The sequence below is a fragment of the Euprymna scolopes genome, chromosome 41 (genome assembly GCF_053919585.1).
Source record: "Euprymna scolopes isolate OS-2025 chromosome 41, ASM5391958v1, whole genome shotgun sequence".
NCBI classification, from domain to species: Eukaryota; Metazoa; Mollusca; class Cephalopoda; order Sepiida; family Sepiolidae; genus Euprymna; species Euprymna scolopes.
Genome location: NC_136522.1, coordinates 18,275,078 through 18,298,310, shown reverse-complemented (window position 1 = coordinate 18,298,310; position 23,233 = coordinate 18,275,078). Strand labels below are relative to the sequence as shown.

Sequence of the window (23,233 nt, the reverse complement as noted above, 5' to 3'; positions counted from 1 at the left end):
TTGGACAATGTTTAATCATTATAATTTCACATCTTAGCAGCAGCTTAATAGTGTTATGGTTAGATTGGTTAGTTTTTGTTTTATAGCTTATCAACCCTTTTCATGTTATTTAATGCCGAATCCAGTGATTTTGAAGAAAAGTTTTTGATAGAATATATTTGTTTTTTTTTTTCAAGTCGGTTTCTATTTAACCCATAGTTGGGACCCTAACACATACTACCATTCGGGGTAAGAGTGGACCTGAGAGCAATGGCAATTAAGGGGTTGCTCCACACTCCCCAAAGCCTGCGAGCTGGGGGCTCACCATTGGATATAGTTTAAGGTCATATCCAGGACCGTTATGGTTAGAAGTGCCGACTGTCACCTAGGCGGTCGAGTTCTAGCTGCACTGAAGAGTTGTGGTACAGTGAAATAGTGTCTGTGGATGACATATCTCATTGTAAAGGGTACATATTTTGTCCTTTTAGAATAAGTTTCCAAAATTAACCAAGTGGAAGGTAATTAAACCATTTGGAAAAGTCATCCTCTTATCTGGAACATCATTTTTCAAGCTTAATTGGCTGGGATGTTTGTTTAAAGTGTACAGGTTATCTTGGAATTCAGAGTTCAATCCTGAACAAAGGTAGCAAAATGATTAAATAAAAAAAAAATGTTAAATACCACTCCCATCTCCAACACACACACACACACACACACACACACACACACACACACACACACACACACACACACACACACAAAGAAAGGTTTGAGTTCAACATTTCATGAGGATTCCATAGTTTAACAAATGGCACCTGAAGACAGTTGTGAAAACAAACAACCAAAAGGTGAAAACCAGTCTTAAAATTAGACAATACAGAATAATACCTACATGACATTTTACTTTCAAGAAATAAAACATTACTTGGATTATTGGAACTACTAAACTTATATTCAATGTAATTCTCAGAACGTTTTGCCTGATGTAACCTCTGACCTTCAGGTGAGTCTTGCTGAACTCTGGAATTGGCATAGAATTTCATTCTGAATACAAGGACCTGTGACATAACTGCTATAAGTGCTGTGAGAGTCTTTGGAGGTGGAAGGCTCAATTCTCAGTACAAATGATACTAAGAATACAATTACAAATTATTGTACTTGGTCATGGCTGACAGAATGAAAGCAAGCTATCTGCATGGATTAAGTAAAGAGTTCTGTTTGAAATTGTGTACAAATTCCAGAGTTTGATAGAAAGATTCTAGATTTGTGTATTCATTCTTTAGCGGATTGTGATTCTCATCTTCAAAATTGTTGCTCTTGTTTCACCATATTAAAAAAAAAAAAAATTTTTAAAATAACATATAAAGATTCTACAGTTTGAAAAGATACACCTGAAGATCAGCGTTTACATCGGCCGAAACGTTGTGAGAATAACATCCAAGATGAGAAAAGTCGTCCGAATAATCCAGATTATAAATTTTGATCTAAATATTCTAACACAAAACAATTTCACGGACGCAAAAGCAGAAGAGACAGTGCCAGCGTGGAAAGCAAGAGAGTGAGTAGACATAGGCAAATGATGAAGTGCAATAACTGAAAGAATGCCGAAAGCAATGAGAAGGGAAGGAGAGAAAAATTCAGTGTTTGTTTAGTAAAGAGTTAAGATGAATTAGTTATTTCTGACCCCATCTCTCAATTACACCCCTACCCCCACCCACTGTGAGCACTCACATATTTTTTTTTTTTTTTTTTTTACCAGTGTCAAAAAAAAAGAATTTTAATTCAGTTCTGAATTTGTTGAGAGGAGGTATGAATGTTTGTATTATTTTGATTGTGCAGACAATTGTTCTCATCTTGGGTCTTATTGGCACAACATTTCGGTCGATGAAGCCTCCGACCTGTGTCGGGTGTAAACTCCAGAGTTTTTTTTCAATTAAGGAAAAAGGGGTTAGCTTTATATTGCAAGAAATCAGACCTTGGGTTTGAGGGGGAGGGGGGTCTGTAAATTATATATATATAATAGTGGGGGTGCCCGGTGTTGCCTGGGTGTTTGGAGGTATGTGTGTGTGGGGGGAAGCAGAAAAAATGGAAACTTAATCCTGTTTAAATAAAAAAATAAAAAAAAAAAAAAAAAACTATGTTAAACTTCTTAAAATTTTTTTAAAAAATTAAAAAAAAAAATGATTACAATGTTAAAACTTTAAAAATGGAAAAAAAAAAAAAAAAAAAAATCTTTTGTAGGTGTAAAAGAAAAAAAAAGGTTGGGTTGGTGGCAGGTAAGTTCTAACCTGGAGTCCTGAGACCAATAGGTTGACAACATACAACTGCGCTATGGCGATGGAAGCAATGTAAGATTTAGCGATTAAAAAGTGAATGAGTTCAAACAGGTGTTTGATTTTATTGAGGTCAAACACAACGCCATGGGAGAATGAAATCCTGCAGTTAACTATTTCTGTGAGACAGTTTTTTTTTGTTTTTTTCTCTCTCCCCAACTTGTCAGCTCCAGAAAATTTAAATCAAACACCAAAGAAAACCACCCAAAAACCCATCATAATCTGCACATCATACTCGAAATGGCTATCTGAAATTTAAAAAAAAAATATGCAGTCGGTATGATATTAGAACAGTATTCAGGAGTAACTCAATACTCCGAAAACACCCTGTGCGAGTAAAGTTCCTGAACCAAAAAACTTATGACAAAAATCTGTGTTCATGAGATTTCATGTATATGTGGGAAACTCTACAAAGGTAAAACATACCGCCCCATCAAAGTAAGACTAGAAGCGGAGAAATTGAAAAATCAGCCCTACCAGACCATATATGGAAGTAAAAAAAGCACCCATTCCTCAATGTAGGACGATGTTAAAATACTAGATATAGAAGAAAGATGGAGGGTTAGATAACTCAAGGAAGCAGCACACATGGTGGATAGCAACAATTTCCTAGGCCGTCCAAGTATTGAATTTAATCATATTTGGAATCCATTACTTACAAATTTATATGAGAAAAAAAAAACATAATTAAAAAAAGATTTTTCTTTCGTTTTCAACAAAATACACCCAACCCAAGGGAGATAATCCTCTTCAAAAAAGCTTTTTTTGTAGAGTCTCCTCCCTTGCACTGTGTTTTCTAGAAAAAACGAAAACACAAGTAAGATGTCTACCCACGATTCCATAAAAATTTGTTTCCACTAATAGTGACTAATAGTTAAAAATTGAATCGTAGGAAACTCTTAAAAAGTACCTTAGTGATCCCTAAAAACTGACCCTTTTTTTTTTAAATTTACGAACACACTCTCAAACCCAAGGTCTAATTTCCTGCAATATAGAGCTAGCCCCCTTTTTCTTAATTGAAAAAAAAAAACAAAAAAAAAACAAAAACAAAAAAAAACATGGAGTTTACACCTGACGAAGGTCAGAGGTTTCATTGACCGAAACATTGTGCCAATAACACCCAAGATGAGAATAATTATTCAAACAATCAAAACAATACAAACAAAAACTGTAATTATACTTAATTACTTAAATTTTCTAAACAAAATTATATACAGGGTGATTGAAAAGTAACTCCTATTTTAAAAGTCACACAGTTTGTTTTTTTTAAGTATAATTTGTACAATTAATGAATATGAGAAGAAAGTATAATTCATGGACTTTTATCAAAAATTCAATATAGATGTCTTCATTCACCAGCTTTTTAAATTGACCAAAATCGCATCAACTGATTTCATATACATTCACATTTCATCTTCACATGGGATTCAGCCATTCACTAACAACAACAATGTAGAGGAGCTCATCTTGCATAAAAAAAAAAAAAAAAAATTAAATTTTCAATATTGTCCCAAGCGCTAATAATTGGCCAAATTTCATCTCCCAACATAGTGAGGTACCTCCACACTTTGTTATTGTTGTTCGTGAATGCCCAGTTTCTTAGAAGATGGATGGGTTGTTGCGGTTCACACGTATGGCCGGCCAGAAGTCGACTTAACACCCTCTGACTTTTTTTCACTGGGGTTAGCTGAAAGAGCAAGTCTACTCAATCGAACCAATAAATTTTAATGAAGGCGAATATACATTAAGTTCTGACTATCATTTCACAAGAGTTTCAATCAGTCAATGTGATTTCTGGTCAACTTAAAAAGCTTGTGGCGAATAAAAGCATCTATATTGAATTTTAACCTCCATACATCATACTTTCTTCTCATTCATTAATTGTATAAATTATATTAAAAAAAAAAAAAAACTATACGTATTTTAAAATAGGGAGTTGCTTTTCAATCATCATGTATAAAATATAAATTCTTGAAACCAAATTTTTTCAATGAATAAAAACAATGTGAATCAAATATTTTGGCCTACTCTGGCCTTCTCCAGTAAATTACAGACATTTTTATTTTTTTTCTTCACTGCCGAGCTGGTGTTAAATGGACACAGTTAATGATGCCTGAATTTTGTGTAGTGAGCATGCTGGTGACGTGTATAGTTAACAGATTCAATATTTCTACATTGAAAAAGCATCGTAGAATTGAAAATATAAGGAATCATTTTTTTTTTTTAAACCAAACCAAAGTTATATATTTTTTAATTTACAGAACAATTAACTACATAGATCAAAGTTGTTTACAATGATTTTCCACGTTATTAAGTCTGTACATATAATAGACAGACAGAACTAACAGTTGGGGTCTTCTAATAGAAGCAAGATTTCCAGTCAGTCAAGAAATATCTATATGAGTTCTCTCTCATTGCTTAGAGAAAATTTCATTCTGAAAGGGAACTATAATTTTTATATTTTATTATCTTTGTCGGATTTCATAGAAAAACACATTTGTTTATCTGAATATTAACAAATTTATTTCTTAGAAATAGTTAAAAAAAAAAAAAAAAAATTTTTTTTTTCATGATTGCATTTCACCCCAAACAAGGCACAGTATCACTTTGATGTAGGGGAATACTATCTCAGACATAATTTGCAGGGATACTATGTAGGGAGTCGAGCAGCAAGATTTACATTAGACTTGAACTTCTGCATGTCAGTACAGTCAGAAAAGCAGGGACTCAGAAGAGAATTTCAGTCTAGCAATTCAGGGAAAAACTATTAAAGTAGAACACTTCTTAGCATTTAAGGATCTCTACTGTGTAGGGGTGGATTTTAGCTGCTTGTTGGGTTTGTAAGGGGTTTTATGTCGAAGACGTACAAGGGTTTGTAGTTCATCGGAGCACATACCATTAAAATACTTGAAAAACAGGCAAAGGGATGCAACATTTTATTTGATGGGACAGAGGTTGAAGCCTAGCTGACAATGTGGGACCTATTAGGTTAGCGACTCTTTTGAACCCTGTCTAAGAATGAGAGACTAATAACAAATGCACCAACCCAAATGTGGCAACAATATTTCATACATGGGCGAAAGTACAGCAAAGTTACAGGATACTCTTCGGTGTAAGTAACTTTCTAGCATGGTAGAGAGAGAAAGAACCCACGTTTTTTTGCAGCAGCTTTGGCAATGCCCTCAATGTATGTATTCCAATTCATGTTCTCTGTGAACATTAAGCCGAGGAATTTGAACAAAGTTGTGCTTCGTGGATCACCTAAAACATTTTGTAGCAAAAATGTATTCCCATATTCCCATATCAGAGTTCTGCCAATGACGACGATACATATATATCTCCAAATTGATTTTGGACCAACTTAATAACTGGTGCATCCGAATAATTCATGAAAATAAATAACGCACATATCATGATTTTTCATTATTGTTTTAAAATATTTGATAATAAATTTAAATGGCGAGTAACAGAAAACAAACTTGCAATTTTAAAATGTAAATGAGTACAACACAAAACAAAATTTATTTTCTTTTTTATCTTTGTATCTCATGCTAAATGACTAACTTCTGCTGTCCATTGCCATTTTGCTTGTGTCACTGGCTAAGATCAGGTCGATACCAATGGTTTATCCTGTGGCTTTGAGTCATCGACGTTAATGTGAAACGCACTTTGGAGTGTTTTGTGGATGACTAACAAATTTTGAAACCTTGTTAAGTTTATATTTTTACATGAACTTATTTTATACGTTTGATACATTTCAACATCCAATCAAGTTTTATTCTTCATAGATGGCACTTGTAAAACCTTTTTTCTGTGTATCTCATATATTCCAGAGATAAATGGAACATCATGCTGCAATGATGTCAAAATATATATTAAAAAAAATTGTCTTTTATTGTTTTTGTTGAATGAATATATACATATATATGGAGGAGTTATCTATAATATAAATCTCACCTGTCTGTTTAAATGTATGTATGTATGTATGTATGTGTATATGTATGTATGTATGTATGTGTATATGTATGTATGCCTAAAACTTTTGACAGAGGCGACGCATTTTGATGAGATTGATATAGTTTTGAAGCTCGACCCTCTGGACGACAAATATCGAAACATTGGCTAAAAACATTAATTCCTTAATCCTCAACTGGGCACTTTTCTACAGGGAGGGGGTCGCTTTTTTTTGCCGATATTTTCAAAAGTAATCCTCTCCTTTCGATTGACTAGCCTTAATTTAAACCTTCCCCACTTCCGGTTTGGCGATGGGCGCAACAGCAAAGACGTCACATTTTTTTTTTCACATTCTTTTCCTTCTTCGCGGTACGGGTTCGAGCCTGTCTGCCTACTACCACTTTTTTTTTTTTTTTTGCTCAACACACACCTCCAAACACCCGGGCAACGTTGGGCACTCAGGCTAGTATAGATATATAAGATTTGATGTTGGCATTCTTTTTTAGCGATATTAACAACCTGGAAATGTTATTTTTTTCCGCTACCTTAGCATTTTTTTTTTAAGAGCTATAAACTGTTTTTGTTATTCATATACATCTATATATATGAAGGAGTTGCCCCCTTATTTTTTATAGGACGTATTTATTTTCATTATTAAATATTACTATGTGCATAAAAGGTATACTCATGGACATGAATGTTTCTAGCTTTCAGCCGTCATCAGCATGGGTTACAGCAAGGATCGAACTCATGACATCAGCATCTGTAGTCTGGTATTCTACAAATGAGCTACGACTTACCACATACCCACATTATATATATATATATATATATATATACACCATGGTTTCATTAATGTGAATTGATCTTTTAGCATTTAAAAGACTGTTTATAATCCATTCAAATTATCAGTGACTCACAAAATGAAAACAATGAAAAGAATGGAGCTCAAGGAAAATTCATCAGCAAATCCTACCGGTGAGTTTGCTTAAATGTTCCCTTGGGAGAGAGTACTGTGTCAGTGGATGCGAACTGTATGTTAATATGGGTTTTAATCCTAATTACATAGTGCTTATAGGGATGTGCTGATTAGCAAATTAACTGATTATCGATTAATCAGCCTTTGATAATCAGCTGATTACCAATTAATAGGTTTTCTAACATCGATTCATCAGCAAATTTTGTTATCATAAATGATACTAATATTAATTAAATTATATTGTAAACGAATTGTAAATGAAGACAATTTAATTCCTTTTTGTTTGCCAGTGAAAATTTATTGAGGAGACATGCATTGTCTACACCAGATTATCAAATAACAAGCATGACATGCTGTTAACGTGTAGATTTTTACAACTGCACTGAATTTGAGGCAAATAGATGTAAGCATATGAAAATTTTCCTCTTCTCGTTATATCGAATTATCATTATTTTTTTTTACTTTAAATCATTGTCAAAGGAAATTATTACTTCAACTTTCAGTTTTCATGTTGAGGAATCGTACAGTAAATTGTGATGATGTGCGAACCAAAAAAAGAAACCATTTTTCATCAGTCATACTCTTGTTCCTCATTTTTGGACTCTTGCTATCATTACAAATAAATTTTTATTTTTCTGGTTTGGATAATGATTTTATTGAGATAAATTACTAATTAGATATCAGACATAATTTAAATATATAAAAACTTAACTAAATATTAATAACCTTCAACTATTATGGCAACATAACATGGATACACTTCTTCAAGCTCTGTTGAGGGTCAAAAAGATCAAAGTGAAAATAAAACTGAGTTTCTTTTAAGCCTGTTTGATGAATTAACTTTAAATAAGCCTACAGTAACAAATCAAAACTTAAAGCAAGTGGAAGCTGAGTTAAACCTGGAGACTGCAAGTACAGCAGAAATACAAGAATCACAATCTAAACTCAAAAGGAGTAAATTCCTTATACTTAAGTGTGCAAAAGAACTTGATTGTTATGTAGCTTAACCATTACTCACAAGAGGTGATGGTCCATTTCAGTGGTGGAAGAAGACACAGGAGACCTTATCACTGCTGAGTAAACTGGCTTCAAGATATTTAAGAGCATCATCTTCATCTGTGGAGAGTGAGAGACTCCTTAGGACAGGTAGTAATGTGTATGAACCTATGAGGAACAGGCTGTGTCCTGCGAATGGAGAAACTCTAATGTTTCTACATTACAACTAATAAGTTTCAATTTTAAATACTGAGGAGACTATGAGAACAGAGGAGGCAGGCAGCAAGAATAGAAGAGGAAGTAGAGCAGCAGCAGCAGGTGCAGAACTTCAGCTCATAGTTATTAACTTAACATTATAATTTGTACTTCGTAGTTGGTTTGTAATTACTTTTTTTTCTTAGTTAATTGTTTAATTATAGTCATTCAGGAAGTGGAAATTGTATGTTGTATTTTGTAATTTTATTAAATAAAAGCAAAAAAGCCATAATAGTAGCCAAACACTTAACAAGTGTTAAGTTAAATTAGCAGTTACTTTGTTAATGTATCAACGCTATCTGATGAGTCACTTGGCAGTGATGAAATGGTTTAAATTTAATAGGAAAGAGAAAAATAATTAATTGGCCGATTACCGATTAATTAGCGAAGTGGCTGATTACCTATCTATTAATCGGTACACCTAATTGCTTACAATGATTTAATCGTTGATAATGGATGTATGATTCCTTGCTGTAAGAATATATCCATATTTAGGGATAATATCTCCAACGGAAAAGATGATTTACAAATTTTATTTTTTTTATGTCAAACCTGAGAAAACATAAAATTACACTTGTGAAGGATGATTTTAGCTTCACTGGTATTTTAAAAATCAATAAATATTTATTATTTTATCATTATTACTAGCAATGGAATAATTTGCTTTAAAAAAATCAAATAAAAATAGAAATAGTTTTAGCATCGGAAAAAGGCACAAATTTTTTCGATTTCAATACCCCCAAATTTGTTGATTTTTCAGATTCCAATTAATCGTCTCAACACTAATATATATATATATATATATATATATATATATATAAATAAATGATGAATTGATGATGCATGGAATAATCACGTTGACATATTGGTTCCCGTTAGATAAGTTAAACAATGTTGAGCCTGATCAGTACTAAAATGGGTGCCCATTTAGGAATTCCAGGTTCTGTATATGCTCTCCGCCTATCTCGACATTGTTTCCAGGTGTCCTGGATTTCTTCTTGCCACTAGACAAAAGCAGTGCTGATTCAGGAGAGGTGAGATTGGGGATTGTGCAAACCTTGCTTCATAATTACATGCGCAGCTGCCCTTACAGGGGGTATCCATTGTCTTTCGAGACTCAACGGAAGCTTCCATGATGATGGTTAAATTTTACATTATTTATTGCATTATCAAATGTTTAAAGGTAGGAATACAATAAAGATTATTTTTTTATGTATGGAGATCTGAACATTTATCTTTTTCGTATCATATTTTCTTGTGTGTGTGTGTGTGTGTGTATACATAAGAGAAAGAAAGATAATGTGCTTATTAGATACAAACAAGACAAAAAATGAAAACTAATTATCTACGTAACAATTTTGCATTCCGAGCACACAAACGAGAACGTGGAGGGGTTCATCCCAAGCACATATACATAAACAGTGCACTATGAGTATAATCAGAAGGGGTGGAAAATGTCGTGGAAAGGTGACATGTGACGAGAGAGAGAAGATGTAGAGAAAGGATGCAGATAGAGTATCTGTTTTACATACCTCTGGGTGAAATTGCTGCTCGGTTCTTGTGTGACAGTAGGCACAATTGTCCCCGCTCTCACACTGAGCAGGGTCCCCCCAGTCATCACCATGTTTTACGTTAGGACATGGCGTTGACCTACAATGTAAACAGGTGGCAACTAAGAACTCACCGGAAAAAAAATTAACAAAATATCAATAAAATGAGAAGGAAAACCAATCCAAGCAAAAAGAATGCAATTTTTTCTTATTTAAACGCATTATACGAGAATTAAAATAAAATTTGAAAAAAAAAAAATGCTTGGATTATTTAAAACATAAAATTTAATAGAACATTAAAAACAAAAAAAATAGAAACATTAAAAAATAAATAAATCAACAAAGAATAAAATAAAATTGTAAACTATATATGTATACAAGATTTTATTTACTATGTCTTTTGTCTATACCAGAAGCAATATTAGAAAAAGACTATTTTCAAGACAAAAAAGAAAACCCCCAAAAAAACACACTGAATTCTAAGAGATGTGTTGGAACCAGTTTGTCACTCTACGAGTGATTTTTCAAAGTGGCGACTAGAAATAATGAAACGCTTATCTTGTGATTGTATTTCTTTCACTAACAATCTTCCAAAGCTCACTACTGAGTGAACAATATCTTAACTTTTTTTTTAATATATAAAACAATGTTCATTTATTTAAACAATAAAAGTTTAATAGAACAATATACTCTTCTTTTTTTTTAATGAAGGCTGTTTAAAAAAACATCTGAAGAAATTAGAATGTTTATACTTTAAAGTATCAACATAAAATTTGTTGTATATTTAAAATTACACTTATTAAAAAAAAAAAAAAAAACAAAACAAAAAAAAAAACTTTATTATGTACATAATCGTCACAGGATGGAGATGTCATATTCCAAAAATCATATGGGTTTGGCTAGTAACTTTTCTATTTGGCTAGTTAACCAAAATATTTAGTTGTCAAAGGTCAACTAAAGATAAATTTGTCCGTAGAACCCTGGAGTGATAGGTTATATATTAACTATAATTTTATGGAATACATATTATGGTTGTACAAACCAAAATTTTTCATGAAATGCTATTAAATATTTAATCAGATGTATCCTCAAAATGCCATTCTAAGTTTTTTTTTTTCTTGTTCCAAGTTATTTCAATGTGATTTTTAATTTTCAATAATTTGATACTTTGCTAGTGTTAACCCTATGTAAAAAAAAAAAAAAAAAAATGCTTTGCCAATGTGCATATTAATACTCATAAAATCATAGAATTACATCAGTAATTTAATTTTCACATATCTAATGTTCGCATATCTAATGTTCGCATGTTTTTATATAAAACTCGAGGTCTTGAAAGCATTAAAATAAAACTAATTATTAAAAATAAAATAGATAAACCAAAATTAAAAAAATAGATAAAATAATAAAATTGCAAAATATATGTATACAATATTTAATATGGCTTTGATGTATATCAAATGTTTTAATTTGATATATAATTACAAAGTTTTTACAATAAAAATATAAAAATTATACAAATTAAAAATATGAATAACACTTTAGTTTAATCTAAATTTTAAAGGAGAGTTAACATTATCAAAAGTCTTTTTTTTAATTAAACAATTTTATAAGCAAGTTCACAAATGTATGGGAGGGAGAATAAACATAAATAAATATATATATGTAAAATGAATGAATATATAAATAAAACTATAAATTAAGTTGATGAAAAGTGAGCTACAGGTTTTGTTTTTCGTAACAAAATAAGAAAATAATATTTTAACAAGTCCGGAAAAACAAAGAAAATAGTACATTTTTAATTGTTCTTTATGTATTCCATTTTTTTTTTTTTTTAAATCATGCTTTTATTTGAAACCAAAAATGAACAAAAACGAGGGTGGCGAGAGAGTACAATTTTTTTCTTTTCTCAAACAAAATAAATGCTTAATTTCCATTAAAAAAAATACTTAAAAACCAAAATGCGTAAATAAAGAAACAATACAAAATTTAATCAATAAAACGTACTGCTTAAAAAAAGAAAAGGAAAATATTTCAAATCTCAATTGGTTTCCACTTGCAACTGAAAAAGTAAATGACAAGAGGAGCAGAAAATACATATAGAAAAATAAAACATCGCAGCAATTAATGGATAGGTGACCATTTAAGCAACTTTGAGTTCGATCATACTTACACGGGAGTTATTAAACATCAAAAGCAAAAACTCATTTAACTACAATAGCTTTAAATAATTTTTTTCTGTTGTGCATCTAAAACTATACAGAACCTTCCATGAGCCAAGACTTATTTCAAGAACTACTTGTCTGTGGAACACAATACCATGAGGTTGCTTCCCAGATGATTACAAGATGATCGCTTTCAAGTCCAATGTAAGCAAATTCTTAAATAAAATTCCAATCCTCACTGTTGTCTCACCTGATAAACTCATTAATCCTTATTTTTGAGTCACAAGATTTCTTCGGTACAACACAGGAAATGATGGAAATGATGATGATGATGATCATCATCATCATCATTTCCATCAAGGCTGCCTTTTATTTTTCAAATTTATTGTTTGTTTGTTTCACATAAAAATAAAATTATTCACTGGTCTTATGCCCCACCATTAACTACAGAGTCTAACTTCTATCAGGAATATATCAAGGGAGAATTCCACGAATTTTGAGATTTTATGTAGATTCTCTAACCTTTCTTACTCTCTATTTGCTGTCTCTCTCTTCTCCCCCTCTTTGCTGTCTCTCTCTCTCTTCTCCCCTCTTTGCTGTCTCTCTCTCTCTTCTCCCCTCTTTGCTGAGAAGAGAGAGACAGCAAAGAGGGGTGAAGAGAGAAACAGCAAAGAGAGAAAGATGGATTTGCAAAGAAATCATCAGAGTGAGAGAGAGAGAGAAATAGCAACAAAGAACAGTAATGATCTCCCCTCCACCTAACTCTGAAAAACGAGGACATTTAAAAAGCAATGAAGAGAAACATATCACTAATCAGAGTTGAAAAATAATACAATAAATACTCAAATCAAAATATCCAAATCTACATAACAATCCTAGTTGGTTGCAATTGTAACGGGAGATAATTCCTTTGGGAATTACCCCGCTTGATAATATATATGTTTAGGATTCATTTTTAACTGATCATTATGAATTCTGAAGCACAGCTGCTAAGTGTGTGGGTAATGTGGGGTATATTTAATCTTGTTTAATACAAAATGGGTAAAAAAAGGGGTGGGAGCGGGTAAAAAAGGGGTGAGGCATGAGAGAAAAAAAGGGTGAGGCCAGGGAAAAAAAAGGGTGGGAGCCCTTTGCAAATTCAAACATCATTGATTAAGTGAGCAAAACTTACAGCAAACCTAACCCAGAACAGACAGATAACAGATCAATAACAATACTTATTTCAAAATTAAGCGTATTGCTTGAAAATATTTTCACTCTATAGACATTTGGCAAGAACACTGACCCAATGATATTATTGTACTCCATTTGTTCAAACTGAAACATGCACATCTAAGTACTCTGGTTTATATAGTTTCAGAATATATCTAGTTATGGGGCATGTCGAAGATTATAACATTTCTATTCTATGGATGATCATCATGAATGCAGACCCCGATGACATTGTACCAACTTTGGACAAAAGAGATACTACACTTTGATCCTAGTCCAAAGACAGGTTTCACATTTGACAAAACAATGACATTATATAGAAAAAAAAAAAAAAAAAAAATGTTATTGTATCTTTGGGAATCGCATCTTTAAATTTTAAAAATTGGTAGAGGGTGATAAACTACACATAAACATAAAATTGTCGGAGAATTAGATTCGTCAGGCTACGTCACAATTGCGAAACAAGCGTTATGAAATATTTCTGAGTTTATTTTTTTGTCTCCCCAATCAAGTTCAATTAGCAAGAGCAGCCCAACTGAGACTTAGTATATGCGAAAAATAAGAAGTTGAGGACAAAAATATTAAATTATTAATAGATAAAAATAAATACTGACCTGTATCTAAATTTTTTCGGACTTCTTCTTCTATCTCTAGAATTATGGAACTGGGGACAAGCATAACCTTGTCGACAGAGTCGCGGTGGCCGCTTGCACTGTTCAGTTTTATAATTAGCTAAAACATAACTTGTATCTGCGGAATAGATAAAGCAATCAGAAAATCACAAGAGGAAAAAACGAACCCGCGCACAAAAAACAAAGGATTAATTTTTCAAAGTGACACAACAGATGAAAAGTGACAGTTTTAAAAAATGCAGAAAATATTTTGCATTAACATAGTGCCGATTGTATGGAACTATACAAATAAAAAAAAAAAAAAAAAAAAAACAAATGACATAAAATAAAACATTGAACAATGGCCTCCACATGTTGGCCAAGTTTCAGGAAAATCTAATGGATGGATCAAATGCTATGGGGAAAAGTGTCATTTTTGGCCATTTTGGGGCAATTTTTTAACCTCTTTTAAGCCTCTGGGGACACAACGGGAATCGACACAATTTTTTTTTTTTTTACTGAGCACATCTTTTTAAGGAAATACAATTTGTGGCAAAATTTCAGGAAAAATTAATCGACGGTTATCTGGCAATCGTCCGAACTCATGGACGCACGGACGCCACTGAAAACCTAAGTCCCTCTCTGATAAATCAGGGAACCAAAAAAAAAAAAAAGCAAAAAAAAAAAGCAAATGACATAAAAATAAACCATTGTCGTGGCTTTAGGTAATATCTGAACTTAAAATTTTACATTAGTTTCAACTGGAAAAACTAACTTTTTATTGACAAAACTTCTGTGAAATCAGTGCATATATAACAAATTAAAAATGAAGGTCATTTGTAATATGCTGATTCATATTCAAATCATAAAATCAATTCAAAATAGAATGTTACAAAAAATATATGGCATAATCACATTGACAACAGTTCTTGTTACATCACCAGAGTTAAGCAATGATGAGCTGTTACTAAGGTTGTTGGAAAATTAGTTGGATCACTATCATTTGAAAAAGTACCAGACTCCTAACAATCCTTTATCTGTGTCGGAATCAGATTCACCCAAGATGGAGTACCGCTGTCACACCTGCAGAAGTGCCACTTAGAGCACTCTTTCTTGCATTAAAAAAGTACAAAATTTATTTTGCAATATAGTGAAATAATATTAATTCTAGACAACCACCTTCTTGCAAAAGACATTGCCAGAAATATGTGTATCAGTAGGTGTATCAGAATTTTGGGGGAATTTTTGACACCCCTAACACGAAACTGCAAATAAAATATAAAAAACTCGTAATTTCTTTTTTAAAAGTGGGTTGTTTATTTTCTTTATGGATTATACTTCCAAAATAAACTATTAAAGTTGTATAAAAAATAGAAATATTATTTTTTTATTTTTTAAAAAACAGTAATGAAATTAATTGAATTTTACGAGCTAAGTATTTAAAAATTTTTAAACTTTAAAAATCTATCAAAATTTTTCTATTGATTCAATTTTTACGAGATTTTCAGGGTCAATTTGAAATTGTATGCTCTTTCCAATAAACCGAATATAATATTTTCGACGAATGTTTTTTTAAAACAAAAAAAGTAGTGTTTTTTTTTAGAAATTTACCTGTAAAGTCCGAAGTTTAAAATCTTTTTTTTTTTTTTTTAACTTTTTTTTTTTAATTATTATTTTTTTTAATGAAACCTTGGTCATTGCTCCTTTAATCGAAAAAAAAAAAAAAAAAAAAAAAAAATTAGGGTTTGAATTACATTTTTCGAGTAGTTATGGAAAGACGGGGTCGAATTATTGAATATATTTCACGCATTTGTAAGGTTGGTTTCTGACACACCTAGCATATCAGTTAGTCAAGAAGTGGGAGTCAGAATTAGCAGACCCAGTTGGTAGTCAAAAGGAGAAAGAAAGTTTACCGTAATGGCTTCAAGGGAAAAAAAAAAATGTTGATAGTAAAAATCTAGGATTAGCGTTGCAGCGTTTCAATGAGGAAACATCTGGAATAAAGCTGGTGTAAATAGCATCAAGGCTTCGAGCTGTACGAATCTTCATTTGAAGCTTTTGCGAGGATCTGTCAAATCCTGACCAAAGATGGACCAAGTATGTTTCTCCACTGGCCCAAGAAACTGTTATTTGTCCATTAATGTTATAATTGTTATATATTCTGTTTAGACAACCACTAGACGATCAAATATATTGACGCGTACATATACACAATTTACAACCCCCACAATATTACATTAGCAGGACTTGTATACTGGCGTTGCCTGGTAGAAGCATAGAAAAAGAATTATAATAGGTATTTATGGCCTGGTAGACCAAAGGGAAACCTGCATTTAAAAAGTTGATTTTTAGAGGTACTCAGGTCTGTTTTGAACGAATATCACATTTAAAATTGTTGCCGGCAAGTAGTTGTTTACAAGTAAAAAACAAGTCAATCCTGCTTTATTTTCAAAAACAAGTCAACCTGGTTTCATTTTCGAGTTTCCAAAATTTTGGGAAGGGGGGGGGGGAGAAATCACCATAATTCAGTAATCACGCAGTATAGTTAACAGGTGAAAAATTAAAATTACAATCACTAACTTATTATATTATGGCAGGGCAACGTCAAATATCCTAGATAGAGAAGTGAGTGACCAACATTTGAACTGATGACAGTGTTATGGAAATAGTGTTTTGATAACTGAATAATGTTTTGAAATAGAACTGGAATTTCATGTAGAAATAAATAAAATAATAAAATGTTTACAGGTATATTTAATAATATAGGATTGGAATATTTGGTTTTAATAAACAAAGAGACGTGACAAAAGACAAAGCAAGGATCTTTGGTTATGTAGATATATGATGTAATGAGTTTAGAGACATCATAGAAAGCTAGTTAGTAGAGTCTGTAAGAGGCTGTGACGGTCAACAGACGGAATAGCACTCAGCAAGAGTAATTATTAAGATGTAGACAAGACTGTACCAGCGTTCAACCTTTTCAAGATGGGAACAACATTCTGGAATAAAGGTTGCAGAAAAAAACCCTGAGGTTTGTTGTTCGTAGTACAATTTTCATTGCATCTTTCTGTCCAACAAGATCAAAGATGGACCAAGTGTGTTCTCTAATTGGCCAAATGCTGTAACCCTATAGAATGGTATTAATCCCTGAGAATGGAGAAATTTTAATGTTTTTACATTACAATTTAAATATTATTCAACTTTAAATACTGAGGAGACTGAGAACAGAGGAGGCAGGCAGCAAGAACAGAAGAGGAAATAGAGCAACAGCAGGTGCAGAACTTCAACTTATAGCTATTCACTTAAAGAATTACAATTTTTACTTTGTAGTTGGTTTGTAATTGCTTTTTTTCTTATCTAATTGTTTAATTATATTCATTTAATAGTAACAAATCCTAACTTGTGCACATAGAGGCTTAGTTAAACCAGGAGACTGCAACTGCAAGTACAACAGAAACACGAGAAGCATAATCTAAACGGAAAAGGAGTAAATCCCTTATTCACAAGTCACAAAAGAATTTGATCATTACGTAGCTTTACCACTACTAGATGAAAATCTATTTCAGTAGTGGAAAAAGACACAGGAAACCTTACTTTAGCTGAGTAAACTGGTTGATTTTTTTTTTTTTTTTTGTAAATTTCACAGGAATGTACCTGGCAGTGTTCCTGGATAGGTTTTGTACCGGAATGTCTTTGATAAGTATCGATAATCGAAAAAATCCGATGAAAGAAGAAACAGGCGATTTGGACCAAAGTTAACGCCTTCTACAGCCTAGCATCACAAGTGCATTTGAGAAGTTTTATTACCGCACAAACAGAAAAGCTTGGCATATAAAATCAACAGTAGATTCTTTGGAGACGTTGAAAGGATGTTAATGAGATGTGTTGAAAATAAATGTTTCTGTTTAGAGCACAATTGAAGCATGATAATTAACTTTTGCATTTTAAACTTTAATTTAAATCATTCTTTCTAAAAAAAGAATTTTATAAAATCAACAGTAGGTTCTCTACAGTGCAATGTAAACTACAATGTATTGTGGACGAAGTCACTGCGAGAAGGCACGTGAAGCTTCTTGCTGATGCATTGCAATGAGTCCCCAACTAAAGCAGATAATTTAATCGAAAAATGGATGATTTTGCCAATTTAGATGACAATAAAATATGGAAGGGTGAAGCATTTGTTGATCCTCATTCAATCATGGGCAATGTTGAGTCTCCCTGCTAGTTATATATAAAATAAAAATTCCAGAAAACAAAATATCAATAAGAAGCCAGCATTAGAAGTGATGAGTTACTTCCCCTAAATTGTCTGTTCAGAATCATTTTTTTTTTTTTTTACACACACTCATAATTTAATTAACTAATTAATATAAACTTGGAACAACATAGCTGCTTAGCATAAGTGATCATAATCTAGGCTATATTTAGTTTTATGCAAAGTGGGTAAAATTGGGGTAGGTCTCTTTGTAAAAATTCAGATGCTTTCAATTTTTGTGATATTTTAAGAATAGGCATTAGACATCCATTTATAAATACCCCCCCCCCCATCCCAAGATTCTAATTTCTTTAAAAGTATTTTAAAGAGTTTTTAGGGGATAATATAGGTGCCACCACTAATTTGAAATATTTCAGCTTTGCATTAAATTTGATCCACAGTCATTAGCAACATTCTCAGAATAGCAATTTCTCAAGACCTTTAAGCTTTAAATTAAAAAAATTTTTATAATCAAAATGATATCTTGAATTTTGATTACAATTGGAATAGGAATTCTATACATAAGGTTTAGCATCATTATATTTTAATTTTCATCTTTGTAAAGGGGACGTTAAAGTGGTGCAAATCTTTTGTTGAGAGAGACGGGGATGGCATTTTTACTTGTCTTGAGACAGGTATTCTAGTTAAAGTATAAAAAAAAAAACAAAGTGGGTCCATTTCATCCAGCAGACAAGAAAGCCATTCTTAACATGGAAAAGAGAAGGGGGGAGGCTTCCACATTATATGAAAAAGTTAATCATTAATCAGAAGGGACTATATCTTACTTGTCAACATTGTCCCTGTCGTCTGCTGAACAGAAACCGAAAGTCAAAAAGAGCAGACATTATTGTTTTATTTTAAATTGAAATCGCTTTGGACAAGGCATGAAGCCACTTGATATAAAGAGCTTTAAAAAAAAAAAAAAAAAAAAAAAAAAAAATAGCCAACACTAAGTATTAGGTGAGTAGATAATAGAAATTTTTTCCCTTTTGACAGAAACATTGTTCATGTAATGTGAGAACTAAAGGATGAAACAGAGGAAGCTGAGACCAAAGGTCTACTTTTCACCCTCCTTTAACCACAAAGTGGATTCTAAACACTAATTTGGAAAAAGATGAAAACAAACAAATGATTGGCTAAAATCACAGAACTTACCATTCCATCGAGGATCTTCCGTTAAAGCACGGTCTTTTTCTAAACTGCTGGGTGTGACAGTGTGCAAAGTTTTCTCTGTTGTCTCCATCTGTTGAATTTCTCGGATGTCATAAACAGGTGGCCTCAAATCGTGGGCTCCATGAGCGAAAGCACAATGGGGACCATTTTTGACACAGTGACCTTTAGAATCCGTTTCATATATACAAGTACCTGTCTTGTAGTATCTTAAGTGATAGCGACGCTCTGTATCTCCTGCTGTCCGATGTAAATAAGGACAGCTGAAAGAAAGAAAAAAAAAAAATTAAGAATAATTAAATGGAATTCAATTCAGAATCGAATTTGGTTAACTGGAATTTAATTGAACATAAAAAAGAGAGAATGAACAATAACTTTTTATATCTTTTGACATAGCAGGAAATAGATGTATATCCAGAGTATCCAATATTTATTTTATTATCAAGTGGAACTTTCGTGTAATAACTAAACATGGATTAGAATATACAAATTGAAAGGAAAAAGTGATAGGTTTTATTTCCAGGGTGGAATGATAAAATTGTCACCCTAGAAAAGACAACACTATTCCATTTCCGTTTGAGGAAAACAGAGTTTCATTTTTTTGCTGCAGATCATCTACTAGTTGGCTAGTTGTGTACAAATCCCAAGAGCAATAGGAGCCTTCTATCATGTCTGAAAATGACAATGTTCAACGAGCAAGATCGGAGATGTGCCACAGTACAACTCATGCTCTCTACTGATCCAATTATGACAACAGGACCATAGTCCAGCACCCTAAAAACGCAAATCTGGACAGTTCAACACTTGAGATCACAGCTCAAAGCATTGGACGGTCCATGATTATAGTCTTTGGTGTGATTTCAAGTGCATCATGCCACCTCATAGTTTCGAAGTCAGCTTGAAAGTCAACACCAAAGTATACTTGGATGTGTTGAAAAGTGTGGTGATCCCCTGATGCAATTAGGTAGCTGCTGGCAGACCCTGGGTGTGGCGCCGGCCCACAAGTTCATAGAGACTCAGACTTGGCTTCAGAAGGAGTGCTACGATTTTGTACCCTTCTCTCACTACCATCTCCCCCCTCCCGACCTGAACCTGCTGGACTACTTCATTTGGTCATACGTCGAAAACATCACCAACCTGACCTCCCACAACACTAAAGCCAACCTGAGCACCACCCTCTGCCAAGTATCTGCTGATGTCCCACTGGTGCTTGTGGAAAAGGTATGCTCCCAGTTCCGAACCTGTCTCGGTGATTGAGGCTGAAGGCGGCTACATTGAAACGATGTCAGCTCTACTTCATAATCAAGTTACCTGAATTGATTTTTTTTTTTCAATAAAAGTTTTAAAATAAAACTGTAGTGTTGTTTTCTTTAGCGAGACAATTTTATCGTTTCTACCGTGTAGAAAGGGAAATATCGACTCTCTTATAAATAGGATACTAGGTACATGTGATATGTTTTAGAATTCAAGATAACTCAGGATAAATTTTACACATCATAAGAAGCAAACCAGTTCACACAAAGAATTACATGACACTTTTTGGCAAGAAGTTAGTGGCTTACTATTGCAAGATTCATTTATACAAGTTCCTACATCATCAAGCCATAGAATTGTAGCAAATTTTAACAGGTATTTTTAAGAGGGTTTCAACAACCTTGGGAGAGAAGTTGATAAATATAGATGAATTTTATCCTTTAGAATAATCATACAGTAAGTAGTACTATTATATATTATAGATTTTAAAAATAAATTATTTCGACCTAATAGGTTAAAACAACATTCACGTTGAACATTTTCTTTCTTCATTCTTTCTTTCTTCAAATTTTTATGTTCAAACAATCAATGATCTCGACATCGTTTTTCAAAACAATGGAGATAATTCAGAATAATTTAAACTTATGTAAGATTTTAGAAAGCCATTCTTAACATGGGAGGGGAGGGAAGGACACTGGAAAGACTTAAATTTGTTTAAAAAAATTTTTATTTTATAAGAATAAATACTTGATCAATTCACGTGATCTTTGGAGTATGTTATTTTTTGTTTCCATCATGTGTACATACATTGTTGCAATATTTTTGATACCTAATGGGGGTATAGTGCATGAAAGTTGGGACATTCTATTTATAAATTCTACCGACAGGAACTGACGAATCAAATTGAACGATGTTCTGCTATCAACCAAACAGAAACCAGAACTGCTCCATAAAAACTGAATCTTTTAGCATTCCAGGACAATCTTTTCTGTGTCAACATGAGAAGGGTCTTTTGTTCTTTGGCTGCAAAATAATAAAGTCCAGAACCTGTACAGAATAGCTACCATTGAAAATTCTTCATCTCCGGGACTTGTATAGAATAGCTACCCATCAGAAACTCTTCTGAAATTAAACATGGCTCCCAATTCAAGAGGTTATTGGCCTGGTAGAAGACTTTACTTTGATGAATCAGAATCAAAATTCGAATTGTGGTTAGTGAAATTTTTTGGATATTTACAAATCCAAAAGTTACACAAGATAATTCAGACAACTTGAAAACAGAAACAATCCTGAGTTTATTGAAAAGAATGCAACTGTCTTTGCGGAATTAATTGAAGAGAGGCGACGCTAAAATCTCATTAAGGAACAATAAAGGAGAACTTTGCTTCTGTAAAAACTCTTTTCTCATCCCGAAATTTAAACAAAATATATTTTCTGTAAAAAGACGCTGCTAAACAATGTGGAAATATAAACTTTAGTCCCAATAAATCAAAATTGGTGTACCCGAATGGAACTGTATTTGATATTAAAGAAAATGGAAGACTATATTATTTAAACAGTGTAGATCGCTAGCTATGGTATAGCTGGAAAAGTCTTCTCAATTATTAAATCATTTCTTTCTGATAGGTTCATAAGAGTAGTAGTTGAGGGGCAAAAATCAGAAGCTCACAGCATTAATGCCGGTGTCCCTCAGGGGTCCATCCTGGGCCCAACTCTTTTCCTGATCTACATTAATGATCTTCCAAATCACATCCTTACATCATTTGTAGACATTTATGCTGACGACATTACCATTTATGGTAGCACATCTAAGACAGTAAACGACCAAGTTCTCTCCAATTCTCTCTCCTCTGATCTTGAGCATGTAGTACAATGGGGAAAGGAGTGGCTGGTTACTTTTAATGCATCTAAAACCAAGCTTCTCTCTTTACATCATCAACATTCTGATCCACATCTGGCATCAATTGAAATGAATGGCTCTCGTCTTCAGGAGGCCTCAAGTTTTGACAAGCTTCTGGGCTTGACCATTACTCCTGATCTTAAATGGAACACGTATATCAAATCTGTTGCCAAGGCCGCTGGAAAAATGGTGGGATCTTTCTATCGATCCGGTAAATATCTCACTGCTGATGCTATTCTCTATCTATATAAGAGCCAGGTACGTCCAAGGATGGAATACTGTTGCCACATCTGGGCAGGAGCTGCTAGAAAGGACTTGTCCTGCCTTGATAGAGTTCAAAATAGACTTCGTAGCCTCGTAGGAGATGTCCTTTTCTCCTCCTTGCAACCTCTATCTCACAGAAGAGATGTTGCGAGTTTGTCTCTGATGTATTGTTATTTTCATGGAAAGTGTTCGACTGAGCTTCAATCTATGGTCCCCCCTCGCCAAACTTTCACAAGAAACACTCGTCTAGCTGTAAACACTATCAATAATTCCCCCCACTCTTTATCTGTGCCTAAACCTAAACGTAGATTCCATGAACAAAGCTTCTTTCTTAGAACTGCACGCCTGTGGAATTGTCT

General features: G+C 32.9%; 1 protein-coding gene across 2 annotated transcripts in view; it reads right to left on the bottom strand.

Annotated features, from left to right (window-relative positions):
- The window catches only part of LOC145266371 (putative E3 ubiquitin-protein ligase UNKL), a 218,837-nt gene that overhangs the window by 48,479 nt on the left and 147,125 nt on the right, over positions 1–23,233 (bottom strand). For both annotated transcript variants that reach the window (XM_080121996.1, XM_080121995.1), the window contains exons 3-5: positions 19,442–19,719; positions 14,035–14,170; positions 10,029–10,146 (exon numbers count right to left, since the gene is read on the bottom strand). In XM_080121996.1, the coding sequence (XP_079978122.1) occupies positions 10,029–10,146; positions 14,035–14,170; positions 19,442–19,719 (532 nt within the window). The remainder of the gene's footprint in view (positions 1–10,028; positions 10,147–14,034; positions 14,171–19,441; positions 19,720–23,233) is intronic.